The 11957-nt window shown below is 39.7% G+C and overlaps 2 protein-coding genes across 3 annotated transcripts; one reads left to right on the top strand and one right to left on the bottom strand.

Moving 5' to 3' along the window:
• Window positions 1-801: 801 nt before the first annotated feature.
• LOC144646601 (coiled-coil domain-containing protein 25-like) lies at window positions 802-11957 on the bottom strand. 2 transcript variants are annotated; one of them, XR_013569456.1, is made up of 11 exons: window positions 11762-11957; window positions 11635-11682; window positions 11462-11501; window positions 11307-11358; window positions 3888-3963; window positions 3666-3769; window positions 3266-3415; window positions 2101-2153; window positions 1334-1379; window positions 1029-1153; window positions 802-992 (listed from the first exon to the last, which is right to left on the bottom strand). XR_013569456.1 is itself a non-coding variant. In XM_078506250.1 (10 exons), exons 1-10 carry the CDS (start codon window positions 11955-11957, stop codon window positions 1121-1123), a joined length of 798 nt encoding a protein of 265 aa, XP_078362376.1. In that variant the 3' UTR covers window positions 802-1120. The 2 variants fall into 2 exon arrangements, 1 of the variants encoding a protein (XP_078362376.1); XM_078506250.1 differs by having other exon boundaries at window positions 802-1153.
• On the top strand, window positions 5045-9383 carry LOC144645849 (uncharacterized). Its single transcript, XM_078505386.1, has 2 exons — window positions 5045-5450; window positions 6462-9383. The coding sequence occupies exons 1-2, from the start codon at window positions 5045-5047 to the stop codon at window positions 9242-9244; spliced, it is 3189 nt and encodes a 1062-aa protein (XP_078361512.1). The 3' UTR covers window positions 9245-9383.

Raw genomic sequence — 11957 nt, forward strand, 5'->3', positions numbered from 1 at the left:
AATTAATTACCCCTAAATTGCTAGGAGGGGCAATAACGCTCGTGTTTGTTTATTCATCATACCATAAATACGCCAAGGCCTTGCCAAATCACTTTTGTTTTTAATACCCAAAAAGATCCCCTATTTGAATCAAGTCACCCAAAAAATACTTGCGAAATCTTCTTACCCAAAAAAATCCCAGAATCGAAAATTTCCAACCCAAAAAAATCCTTCGATCATCCATGTCATTGACAAGCCGGAGTACCCCCCCTGGGAGTACTGGTTACTCCCAAATCGGAAGGGCCATGAAATTTTGACCAATTGCCTGAAACATATTTAGGTCAGTTTTGCCTGCCTTGTTTTGAATGTTTTCTTGAAGACAGTTTACACATGGTCTAAAACTGAGAAAACTTTTAATGCTCTCTTGATTCTGATTCAGTGAACATAAATTTTGGTTTCCTTGGATCTTGCAAATTCTCTGTCCATAGTTGGCTTCCAGAGAAAATGGAAAACAGAACATGTAAAAACCCATTCTCATCCTGAATGACTGCAAACCTTTTGGTCAGCACCACCAACAGTAACAAACTTTGGCTGGTTCCAGTTTAAAAGTACATGATTCATGGATTTTCAGTCTTTCTGCACAAACTCAAAGTTTATTCTGCTTAATAATCTGATAAACTGACTATAAAAAAATTCAGCACTTTGAGAACTGTCCTTGGTGCTCACCAAAAGATAACAACCTCTAGGGATGAGAAGGGTGAGAAACCTTGGAGATGCTTAAATAAATAAAGTGATTTTTTTTTATTTTATTTTTTTATGCTCCAGTGCTCAACCAACTCTTAAATTTCCTTGCAAGACAAGCTACTACAAGGTATTTTTTGTAAGTCTTGGAATAACATTCTTAGTTGCTGCATCTTCTTCTTAGTTTACTGAAGGATTTCTGTCAATGATTTGACTGCTAGCAGATGTCTCTCACACAATCATTTCTGCACATGAAATCTAACAGTCTTGATCTCAATGCTCTCATGGGAGTATAGTTAGTGTTTGACTTGAAAGGTTACAGAAGGATCACTGCATCAACATAATTCACAGCACTTTCAATAGAATTCCAGAATTTTACAAAAATTTACATTTAATCTTTTCACATAAAATCCTCTTCGTCTGACACATTGTCCTAAAAAGAGAAAAAAAACTAATAATAATTAAAAATATTATAGAAAATATCATACAAACCCATTAACTATTACAACACATGCTTAAACCACAGGTTTCTCCATCTTGAATGAGCAAGCATGGTAGAGCACATAATATTGATTGTAACCCTATAAAAAATTTTCAATGTACATATGTATACCTTGTTGGATGCCATACTTCTTGAGTCCATTAATGAGTCATAGCTCCTGACAAAAAATAAAAGAATATAACCACAGTTGCAATTGATCATGTTACAGTTGCCTGTCACATAACTTCCAAAACCAATGAACAGATTTTCAATGTTATACTCTAAAACAAATCATAGCACCTTTATACATGTACAATACTAACTTTATAAAGTGACAAAAAATGGGGTTAAATATAATTTTTATTATTTAACTTAGTTAGCGACTAGGAGCTATTGTGGCTGTTCTGTAGTTGTCTGGCGTTAGCGTGGCGTTGGCGTGGCTTGGCGTTTATTAGCGTACATTGGCGGGCTGGCAATTTCCTTTGCATGGCGTTTACTTCGTGTCAAGCGCTGCGGGCAACTTCCGGCGCTCTCGTGGTCAGCGGTTACCTGCCGCGTTCTTATGCGTGCACCGTTGCACGTGCTAGTAGTTTCACTGAGTCGCGTAGCTTCACTGAGTTTAGTGCTCGAGGCGTTGTGGCTTACTTCAATTTTTTTTTTTTTTTTTCCCTCCACTAAATTTCATTCAGTGTGACGGGTGCTGGGACGGGGCTGGGTGTGGCGGGCGGGGCTCGTGGCTGGGTTGTGGCTAGGGCAGGCTTTCGGGGTGTTCTTGCTACCTGGGTTCGGGGTCGGCAGCTCCAGCCCCCGGGTTCCTTGGCACCCAACCTTGATGTGCGACACAGGCGTTAATCTAGAAACTAATAAAAATTTAAATTGTATAAAGCTTCAAATCTTACCTCAATGCAGCTTCCTCTTTTCTTCTCTTTTCTTCTTCTTTTTCCTTTTGTTTCTGATTACATAATAACAGAAAAAAAAACATTAAAATATTTGTCTCACAGATACTACAGACACACCCCCCTAGCAAGTCATCCAAAACTAAAAGTATTCCTAACAAATCTAAGTTCTTTTTAACCTTGGGGATGGCTGTAATAAGATTAGGGACAGTTCATTTTTTATGAGGTAGGGGGGAGCTGGTGGGATTTGAGGGGGGCCATCCAAAAAAATTTGGCTTCAAAGGGAGGCCAGCCAAAAAAATATGGTCTGTAAGGGAGGTCACTAAAAATAATTACACTTTTAAGTGTTGTAAAGAGGCTTCTGTGAGAGTAAAAAAAATATTGCCAGAATGCCCAAAATGACATTCCTGAGGTTCTGAAAATTCAAATTTTCCCGGGGAAGAGTGCCCCCGACCCCCCTACTTTGTTATGTACCAAACGCCATTAACTAGACCCAACAGCTTATTGGTTACAAATGCAGAGAAACCATACTAACAGACAGCATCCACAATAAACAGTTGAGGCCATGTCAGCTATTTGGGGGATGTGATTTTCTACACTCAGTGTCTGAAGCATTCTTTAGTAACAAGGCTCGATATATTTTAATTTCACTTCATTATTTTTTTTTGGGGGGGGGGGGGGTCCATCAGAAAAAAAATCGATTTCAAGGGGGGGGCGGCAGGTAAAAAATTTTGATGAAGAAGGGGGGCCATTATATATAACAGTGACTATCTATCAAATCCCACCAGCCCCCCCCCCCCCCACCCCATAAAAAATGAACGGTCCCTTATATGGCAATAAATAACATTGCCGAGGAGTGCAGACCTGCAGTGGACTGGTATACATTACAGGGGTTCATTGCTTTTACACCCACTTTCGGTGTTATGTGCATACAGCTTTCTATTGACATCCATCTTTTGATGTGCTAAACAAACAATACAGATCTGCCAATCACAGCACACCAGCATGACCTTCTGAACTTGTGTACTCATTTGCATGAAACCAACACCTGTTTTGATTGGCTCATTTTAAACAGTACATCGAAAGAGAATGCTGAAAGATGGCTGTGTAAAGAAAGCTATGCACGTACAACTGAAAGGGGGTGTAAAATTTAAAAAAAAAAACATACCTGTTCTCTCAACTTTTGTTTGCCATCTTCTCTTTCCAGCCGATCTCTCTCTTCTCTTTCGTCTCGTAAGTTTGGAAATTTTTCTTCTTTTGTCTTGTTCAGTCTGTTTACTATCTCATTGATTCTTTTTTCAATTTTTATAATCCGTACCTACAAAAACAGGAATAGACAAAAGTTAGGCTGCACATGTATATGAGAGGGTTCCAAACATTATAAAATCAAGTGCTGATCAGTTAAGTACATTTATAAAACAAATGAAACAAAAAAGTACAGGTATGAATATAAACTGTTTAAATATACAACCAAACATTTATTGCTTAGCTACATGATTTTCATATGTACGCAGCTACAAATAATCAAATATATCAATACAAGTAAATAAAAAGAAACAAATGATCACCTCTTTGTTACTGTGAAAACCAACTTGGCCAACCTCCATATCACTGGTCTTTTTTAAATTCCCCCAAAGGGTATATACAACTGCGATGTTGTTCATCTTGTTTCCTGAAAAGTAAACAATGTGGCAGTGATTGGCTTTGAACATGTACAGCTCCCTGTTACAGGCCATAAATATATTAAATAGGTTGATAGGGTAGCATGACCTAAAAATACACAGTCTTACCTTGAATGCTGTTGGCTTTTACTAGCTGTGCACAGTCTGTTAATACTGCCATGGGAATGTCGTCCAGTGTTTCATCCTATTTAAAACAAAATAAAAATGTCCATACTAAAAGATATCAATTGTCTGGCATTATTTAAGTGTTATTGCCAGAGAAAACCGGGCAGGAGCAAAACATCGGGGTCGGCCGTTTACCTTCATCTTTTTACATTATAAAAGCTATCTGATAAGATTAGCAACGGTGGTATTTGCAGCAGTAGAGGTTCTTTTTTTCTTCGAGATAACACTATTCCGTAATTTTGGGCCCTCCAACGGCCTAAAATATCCGAAATTTTGGGCAACTTTGGGTGAGCCTACAACACACTTTGTATGAGTCCTCAGACTTCTAATATTTTTTATATGACATTTATTCCCTTATAAGTTGACTGGGATATGTAAATCCTTCTAAGCTTTAAAACTAATTTTTTTACGAGGGGTTAAAAATTGTCATTGAATCGTTAATGAGCTTGACCCAAATTTGAGTCATTTTCAGTCGACTGTTTCACAAAAGTGCGGCAGTTTATTTGGAAAATAAAACCATCCCTCGATAGTATTTTGTGCTGTTATCAAAATGCAGATCAGTTAAAATTGGTATCTAGAAGTAAATCGGAGTTAGCGGCGTCTAAAACTGCCATAACAATTTCAGTTTAGCAATATTTCCCGCCAAATTTTCTAACATACTATGTTTCGACTTTCTCTGATTGCAGTCCATTATTAACTTAATGGACCTAAAAGCAGTTTCGTTGTCTTGGGGAGAGAACATGAAAACAGTTATATCATTAACAACATGTGTAAACATTTCAAATCTCTAAAGAAATACCCGATAACTTCTTACACATGTACCAAAATTTCCCGCGGAAGTTTTGTTTTTTATTCCCTGTCACGCTTTATGGTAAAACCGGACTGTATCCTCAGTACGCTGGTCTTTTGATCATCGCCAAAAAGCAAATTGAATCAAATAATGCAAATTCAATCGAGAATTACCTTAAATTAATTAAGTAGACTTTGCAGACATATTGTTTACACACTTGTCTCCCCTGACTTCTGAAATGCGTGACGTGTCACGAATTGTAAGGTCAGACGACAGGTGTAAAGCTTTGTTTCGATCTCGACGTTGAATCATGAACTGTTCTTTCGGGTCAGAAGATTCGCCGTGTAGTTTAGGTGGGCTCGGTTCAGTTATTCTTCCATTACTGGCTTGCAAGCGAGATATGACTTTTCATCTTGTAAGTCTTGGAATCAGCGGTAAACGTGGTCGAGGAAAAACTGAGGTCAGCGAATCACTGTTAATTTTAAACCGCGCTGGTCTGCCGGGTGCTTTAAACAATGAGGAAATGGAGGCCATGACAATCTGTCCCAAGCATAGGCGAGACCTCACTACCGATTGGTCGGGCCGGAAAGGCGAACTTTGCTGCTATCCAACACACGAGGGCACGAGGAAGCGAATAAAACTCCCTAGACGCGTAAACGCTGTTATGTCAGCCGAAATCTCTGCTTTATTCAATGTTGTGGTTCCTATCGGCGCAGGTTAGTATACCGCTTTTATTTCTTTAGCAGTTCCTCTTTAATTTTACATACCCACGATTTACATCGAAAGGTTGAAAATTGGCGCCCGTACGCAAGTACTTTGCAGGCTAGTGTAGTTTTTCTGCTTTTCAGCTTCCCAGCTAATATTTGTAATCAAAAAGGCGGTTTTTTCTAGGGCCAAACCGCGTGTAATGGCAATAAAGATATATGTACCTTTCTTGAATCGAAACCAATAAAAACAAGCATACGCTTTGCCCCGCAAATTTTTTTTTATAGTTACTCGAACGCATATTTTACGTGCCGTCGTCAACAACACAAATCAAAACTAATTAAAAGTACAAACATACTTTTTGCACATTTTAAGATGTAAAAAAAACACCTGTTGTAGCAAGCTCTTCCAAAGAATGCAACAAAAATGTATCCTAAATAACTATTGATCATTTCTTTTTATCAATTTATACAACTGTTTTTGATGAATAGTCGAGGATTCGCAGAAAACGAAATTAAACGTATATAAACCACAAACTTAATTGAATTATCAGTTTGCACGCGATTGACTTCATAAGCCGCATTAATTTGAGATTTTGGTTCAGTCAAAAATTATAAAATCTGATACAAAACAATAACATAGCTGGCTGATAGTTGATACTAAAATACTAGCGATAAATAAAAATATATTAAAAATCAAAGTTGATTAAACTTGTCGAAATGGATTTTTTACGGTAAGGGACGGACCATTATTTTTTTGACGGGGGGGGGGGGATGGATATATTGAAAAAAATTGTTTGCAGGGCCTGGAAAGACAAAATAAATTGTTTGCAAACACGATATGTATAACAAAAAATAGTAAGAATTTCGAAAAAAGTGTTTGCAGAGGTGCATAACCTAAAAAAAAAGTTTGCAGAGGAAAATTTTTCATCCCCCCCCCCCTCCAAGAAAATAATGGTCCGTCCCTAATCAAAATAAAGGAACTCCAAAACGAGAGACGACAAGCACTCAATGATGCTCTAGGAAACCTGACCAATGGACGATTTAGCCCTATACGTTCCACATTAAACGCTTCATGGGATGACATTTCCTCGACCCAGCAAAAGTACTATATGCGCAAGGCGCGGGAAGCCGTAACAGCCTCACTGTCGGTCATTAGCCCAGGACAGGAAAAAGAACTTTGGAATTCCATTCGAAGTGAATCGATAATTGAAAGAGAAGATGGTGATTCATCCAAACGTAAGCGCTTCGACACAAGTACTGGGCTTATTGATGTCTTGATTGAAGCGCATGATCAAGCAGGGTCCTGGCAAACCAAACGCCAGATTCTATCTCTTTTCGCAAATGATTTTAGCCGCGCAGAATTGCAGACACTAATTCCCGGGTTAACTAAATGGAGAATTGACCAGGACCGTCTGCATGCTAATGAAGTAGGAAATGGACAAATTGTTCCCGAAAAGCCTATTTTCCGAACAAGAATCGATCCCGTGAAAGTTGATCATTTTATAAATTACATTTCACGACCAGACCTACTTCAAGATGTTGCATTTGGGACAAAAACGCTAAAGCTAGACTCTGGGGAACGTATTGTCATCCCGGCTGTTATACGAACATTGATTCCCTCCCGAATTATCCATCAGTACACAAGCTATTGCAAAGAGCAAGAATTTGAGCCAGCTAGCGAGCGTTCTTTGTTTCGAATGCTTGAAATTTGCTCAGCATCAATGCAGAAGTCCCTTCATGGACTCGATAACATCACCGCCGAAGGAACTGAAGCATTCGACAATCTACTATCAACTATTGAAACGTTAATGGAGAACGGCGCAGACGAGCACTGGGCCCAAAAGATGGGGCAGGCGATGAAAGAGGCTAAAAGGTATTTCAAGACGGATTTCAAGGCGCACGTGGGTAGAGGCGAAAACAGCAGCGACCACTGCACTGTTTATGCTCTTAGTGATCCTACCAATCTTGACTTTCGTGTAGAATGTCAGCACCCTCACGACACCGGTTGTGATAGGTGCGAATCTCTCGATATGGTGTTAGAAGAAATCACAAAGAAACTAGAGGAGGTGGACATCACCGAGGATCAGAAGGCCAGGATGAAGTTTGAGAACAAGGCGTACATTCGAGCAGTTCATGCATGGAAGGCACATTTGATTCGCTCCGTTAATCAAGAGGAAGCTAAGCAGGACGCCCTTGGCCAACTTAACGAAGAAACGTGCTTGATAATCATAGACTGGGCAATGAAATATCTCGCCCAGCATTACCGGGAAAGGATGTCTGAGTTTTTTGGCAAGCGCGGCAGGAGCTGGCATGTAAGTGCAGTCATAACCCACTTGCATGCTGATGGGAGATACGAAGTTGAGTGCTTTGTGCATCTCATCAACACGTGCAATCAAGACAGCTTTGCCGTGATGTCAGTCATTGAGCATCTGCTTCACACCATCAAGCTTGAGTACCCTTCAATCAACAAGGCTTTCCTGCGATCAGACAACGCGGGTTGTTACCATAACGGGCCCTTGATCCTCAGTCTTCCATACATTGGAGAAAGGACAGGTGTAACACCACTGCGCTACGACTTTTCAGATCCTCAGGCTGGGAAGGACATATGCGATCGGAAAACTGCGCCCATGAAAGCGCACATTCGGAGGTGGGTGAATGAGAAGCACGACGTGACAACGGCAGATGACATGAAACAGGCACTGGAATCCCACGGCGGCCTGAAGGGTTGCAGGGCAGCTGTTGTGGAAGTTGATACCACCAAGGCGGCTGGCATGGATAACAAAATACCCGGTATAAGCCTTATTAACAACTTCTCCTTTGAAAAAAGTGGAATCCGCACTTGGAAGGCCTACAATGTTGGACCTGGGCGCTTTCTTTCGTATAGTGAACTGATTATCGAGAAACAAGGAGACACTGGGCTGAAAGTAATCCAGCAGTTCGGTCCCAGAACGAAAGAGCGGGGTACTGTCTTAGAAAACACCAGGCCTGATAGTGAAATCTTCTCGTGCGGTGAGACTGGATGCGTCCTCACTTTTAAGACAGAGGCAGAAGCTGATGCGCACATGGATTCAGGGAAGCATGTCAGAAAGTTAGAATCGGAGTCCTTGTATGATTCTATCAGAAAAAAGTGGGCTGAGAAGGTAACTGGTGTGAGCGTACCTATCTCTGAACAAGAAGCAAGTTCCGCACATTACGACAGACCCTCCTCTTCAACCGTTAAAGACAGGCGAACAGAAGGATGGGCCCTAAAAACTACCAAAAAGCCACAACGAATGACGGATCACGTAAAGAACTATTTGCAAAAAAAGTTTAACACAGGAGCAAGAAACGGATTAAAGGCGGATCCAGTACAGGTATCCCATGAAATGAAGTTCCTCAAGGACGATAATGGACATCTTTTGTTTACTCCAGAAGAGTGGAGAACAGCTCCTCAGATAAACAGTTTCTTCTCAAGGCTATCAGCATTACAACGACAAAGTCAAACGGGAAAGAGCGGGTTAGAAGACACCAACGAAGAAATTCCAGAGGAAGACTTAGAGGCGCTGGAATCTGAAATTGCCCTCGAGGATTTGCGGCAAGCAGTACTTCATGACATGGATGTACCAAATCACCCCATTCATGTAGGGGAGAGAAACATTTGCGAGCTTACAAGAGCAAAGAAACTTAACACGCTGAAAGTGGCTGAGCTAAGGGAAATATGCCAAAGCCTACAAGTAGCAGTTGATGGGTCACTAGCAAGGAAAAAATCATTCATCGAGCCACTGGAAACGTATGTGAAATCATGCACATGTTTCCAAACCTGAACAAGCCGTAGTTCACGCGCACGCTTTCTGAAGCGCGGTAGGCTTAGGCTTTTTGGTCTAGTAACGCATTTGACGGTATCTTTATTGCACGTCAAAGAAAGAAGTTTCAAATGACACTTATGCTGGATTTCCACTGAAAGCCCATGCAGTCTGCGTAGCAGGCGTCTGTGTAGTTTTTTAGCGGGTTTAAGCGAGTGTGCGATCGCGAGAAGGCCACGCAAGGATAAATAGATTTTTCCTCCTCAATTTTTCCTCGCGTGGCCTCCTCGCAACTACGGCGCCTGCTAAGCAGGCTAAAGCTCTTGAGGCTATATAACCACATTTATGACGTCGCTTTACTTCTTTGGGTGTATTTTATGAAAGAAATATAAAATAACCACTGTGTGCTTACATAGCCTGATGTACCGGCATTCAGCAGAGTTTGGGAGAATCCTTTTGAAGCGCTAACGTGAAAACAAACTTTCGTGTTTCTGTGAACGTTAACTTATAACCTAAGTACGTTTGTTATATAATACTTGTTTTCCATTCCGAACCCATTGAGGAGGCTATTTCAAATAACGTATTTTCTTTATTAATGTCCTATACATACTGCTTTCCGCTCGTCTGCGCAGTGGTTGCACGGGAAGTATACTTTTGAACCAGGAGCTACTGCTTCAGCATAATGTCGAAACACCAGGTGTTTGTTACGGTCATTCAATCTATGATATTACATGTTTTTAGTTTTAATCCATTGTAGCGGATAGATGATCTGTTTGTCGCTGATTTACGGCACCATTTGTTTCCTTTTTTATTACTTTGTACGGCAAAAGTACAAACAATGAGTATCAGTCATTTAATTAAACGTTGCTATTTAATTTTTTCTTGTGCTCCTTTTGTAAAAAATCCTGCTGAAAATTAAAGAGATATGTCACCAGCTAGGTTTTTTCAATAGCTCTTACGTTTTGTTATTTTCACGGGAACTTAATTTCGCGAAAATGGAACGGGCATAATCGCTGGACTAAAGTTTCGCCATTTGGCCAAAAAATACATTAAAAGCCTTAAAAATACGTTTACGCGGGACTTTGTTTTCGCAAGCCCCGCGAAAATAAGTAACAAGAAGATACTTAACTTGTTTTGAACAGCGGTTTGGCGGTAAAAAATAGTATATGGAATATTTTACATTTCGGCTTCAGGCACAAAAAGATCATTTGTGAAAACATTCCTGCTTTGCAACATTGCGTGACATTTTAACAACTTTCGCGGGAAAATAGAGCTCAGTATAAAATATCACGTTGACGGTTTTCACTGTTTAACCAAGCTAAATAGCAACAAGACGGTTTAAAATTCCACCACATAGCCCAGGGAACAAAGCAATTTACTTTTGAACGCCCCTTTTGTTGAATTATGGGCTGCAATCGTTGTAGTAGGAACAACGTAGTGATAACCTTCAAGAAAAATTTGGCGGGAAATATGTTAATTAAAAATTGAAATGTCAGTTTCAGACGCCGCTAACTCCGATTTACTTCTAGATACCAATTTTAACTGATCTGCATTTTGATAACAGCACAAAAGACTATCGAGGAATGGTTTTATTTTCCAAATAAACTGCCGCACTTTTGTGAAACAGTCGACTGAAAATGACTCAAATTTGGGTCAAGCTCATTAACGATTCAATGACAATTTTTAACCCCTCGTAAAAAAATTAGTTTTAAAGCTTAGAAGGATTTACATATCCCAGTCAACTTATAAGGGAATAAATGTCATATAAAAAATATTAGAAGTCCGAGGACTCATACAAAGTGTGTTGTAGGCTCACCCAAAGTTGACCAAAATTTCGGATATTTTAGGCCGTTGGAGGGCCCAAAATTACGGAATAGTGTTATCTCGAAGAAAAAAGAACCTCTACTGCTGCAAATACCACCGTTGCTAATCTTATCAGATAGCTTTTATAATGTAAAAAGATGAAGGTAAACGGCCGACCCCGATGTTTTGCTCCTGCCCGGTTTTCTCTGACAATAACACTTAATGTACAAATTAACTGTTGAATTTTACTCAGACTTTTGTTAATTAACTAGGATTTTACCTTTCGTAATCTAAGATAAACATGAGCTGATGACAGTTTGTCCACGTGAAACCTGTAACGAAATTAAACAAGTCTTGAATTAACAAGAGCACAAAAAGCAAACTTTTTAATTTGCGAATTTATAAATGAAAGATAAGTTGTAATAAAATTCTCACCAAACATCTTCTGGGAATCCCCATTTAATCAATTCTTCATCTATATGGAGTCAAAAATATTTTTTCACTTAATAACGTGACAATAAACAGTATAGGAGGAATATTTGAAATATGATGATAAAAAGTTTAAACTGAGAAAATGCACATGCAAAAGCTGACAAAAGGGTACATACTTTCGTGTTTATCTAAGCCCATGTAAATGGTGTACGGAGGCGAGACAACTAAGGGTGAAAACAAACAGCAATTAAAGATTTTTTTCACCAAGATCAAAAACCAGTTACATCACAAGATATGTCTCACCATTGCTTTTAAAATAAAACACCATGATGTCGATCTCTTTCACTGCTTTTTTTATGAAAACAGCCAGGCCTTCCACGTTCGAGAATGTAACCGCGAGAGCCTGGAGATTACCACTCCCAGTCTCCTCCCGGTATAAGTTGCTATGGGAACAAACAACGCCGGCTGAAAAGGTACTATGGTTACTGTGTACACTCAT

Source organism: Oculina patagonica, chromosome 3, assembly GCF_052425735.1.
Source record: "Oculina patagonica isolate OP01 chromosome 3, crgOcupat, whole genome shotgun sequence".
NCBI classification, from domain to species: domain Eukaryota; kingdom Metazoa; phylum Cnidaria; class Anthozoa; order Scleractinia; family Oculinidae; genus Oculina; species Oculina patagonica.

Bases quoted from the DNA above. Each gene is read 5' to 3' on its own strand.
- LOC144645849 (XM_078505386.1), top strand. From the start codon at position 5,045: ATGAACTGTTCTTTCGGGTCAGAAGATTCGCCGTGTAGTTTAGGTGGG. The intron at 5,451-6,461 runs GTTAGTATACCG...ATGATGCTCTAG, and splicing joins TGTGGTTCCTATCGGCGCAG to GAAACCTGACCAATGGACGA.
- LOC144646601 (XM_078506250.1), bottom strand. From the start codon at position 11,957: ATGAGTGTACACAGTAACCATAGTACCTTTTCAGCCGGCGTTGTTTGT. The intron at 3,964-11,306 runs GTAAAATCCTAG...TGTTTTAAATAG, and splicing joins TTTATCTTAGATTACGAAAG to GATGAAACACTGGACGACAT. The intron at 1,380-2,100 runs GTAAGATTTGAA...ATTTTTTGTCAG, and splicing joins AAAGAGGAAGCTGCATTGAG to GAGCTATGACTCATTAATGG.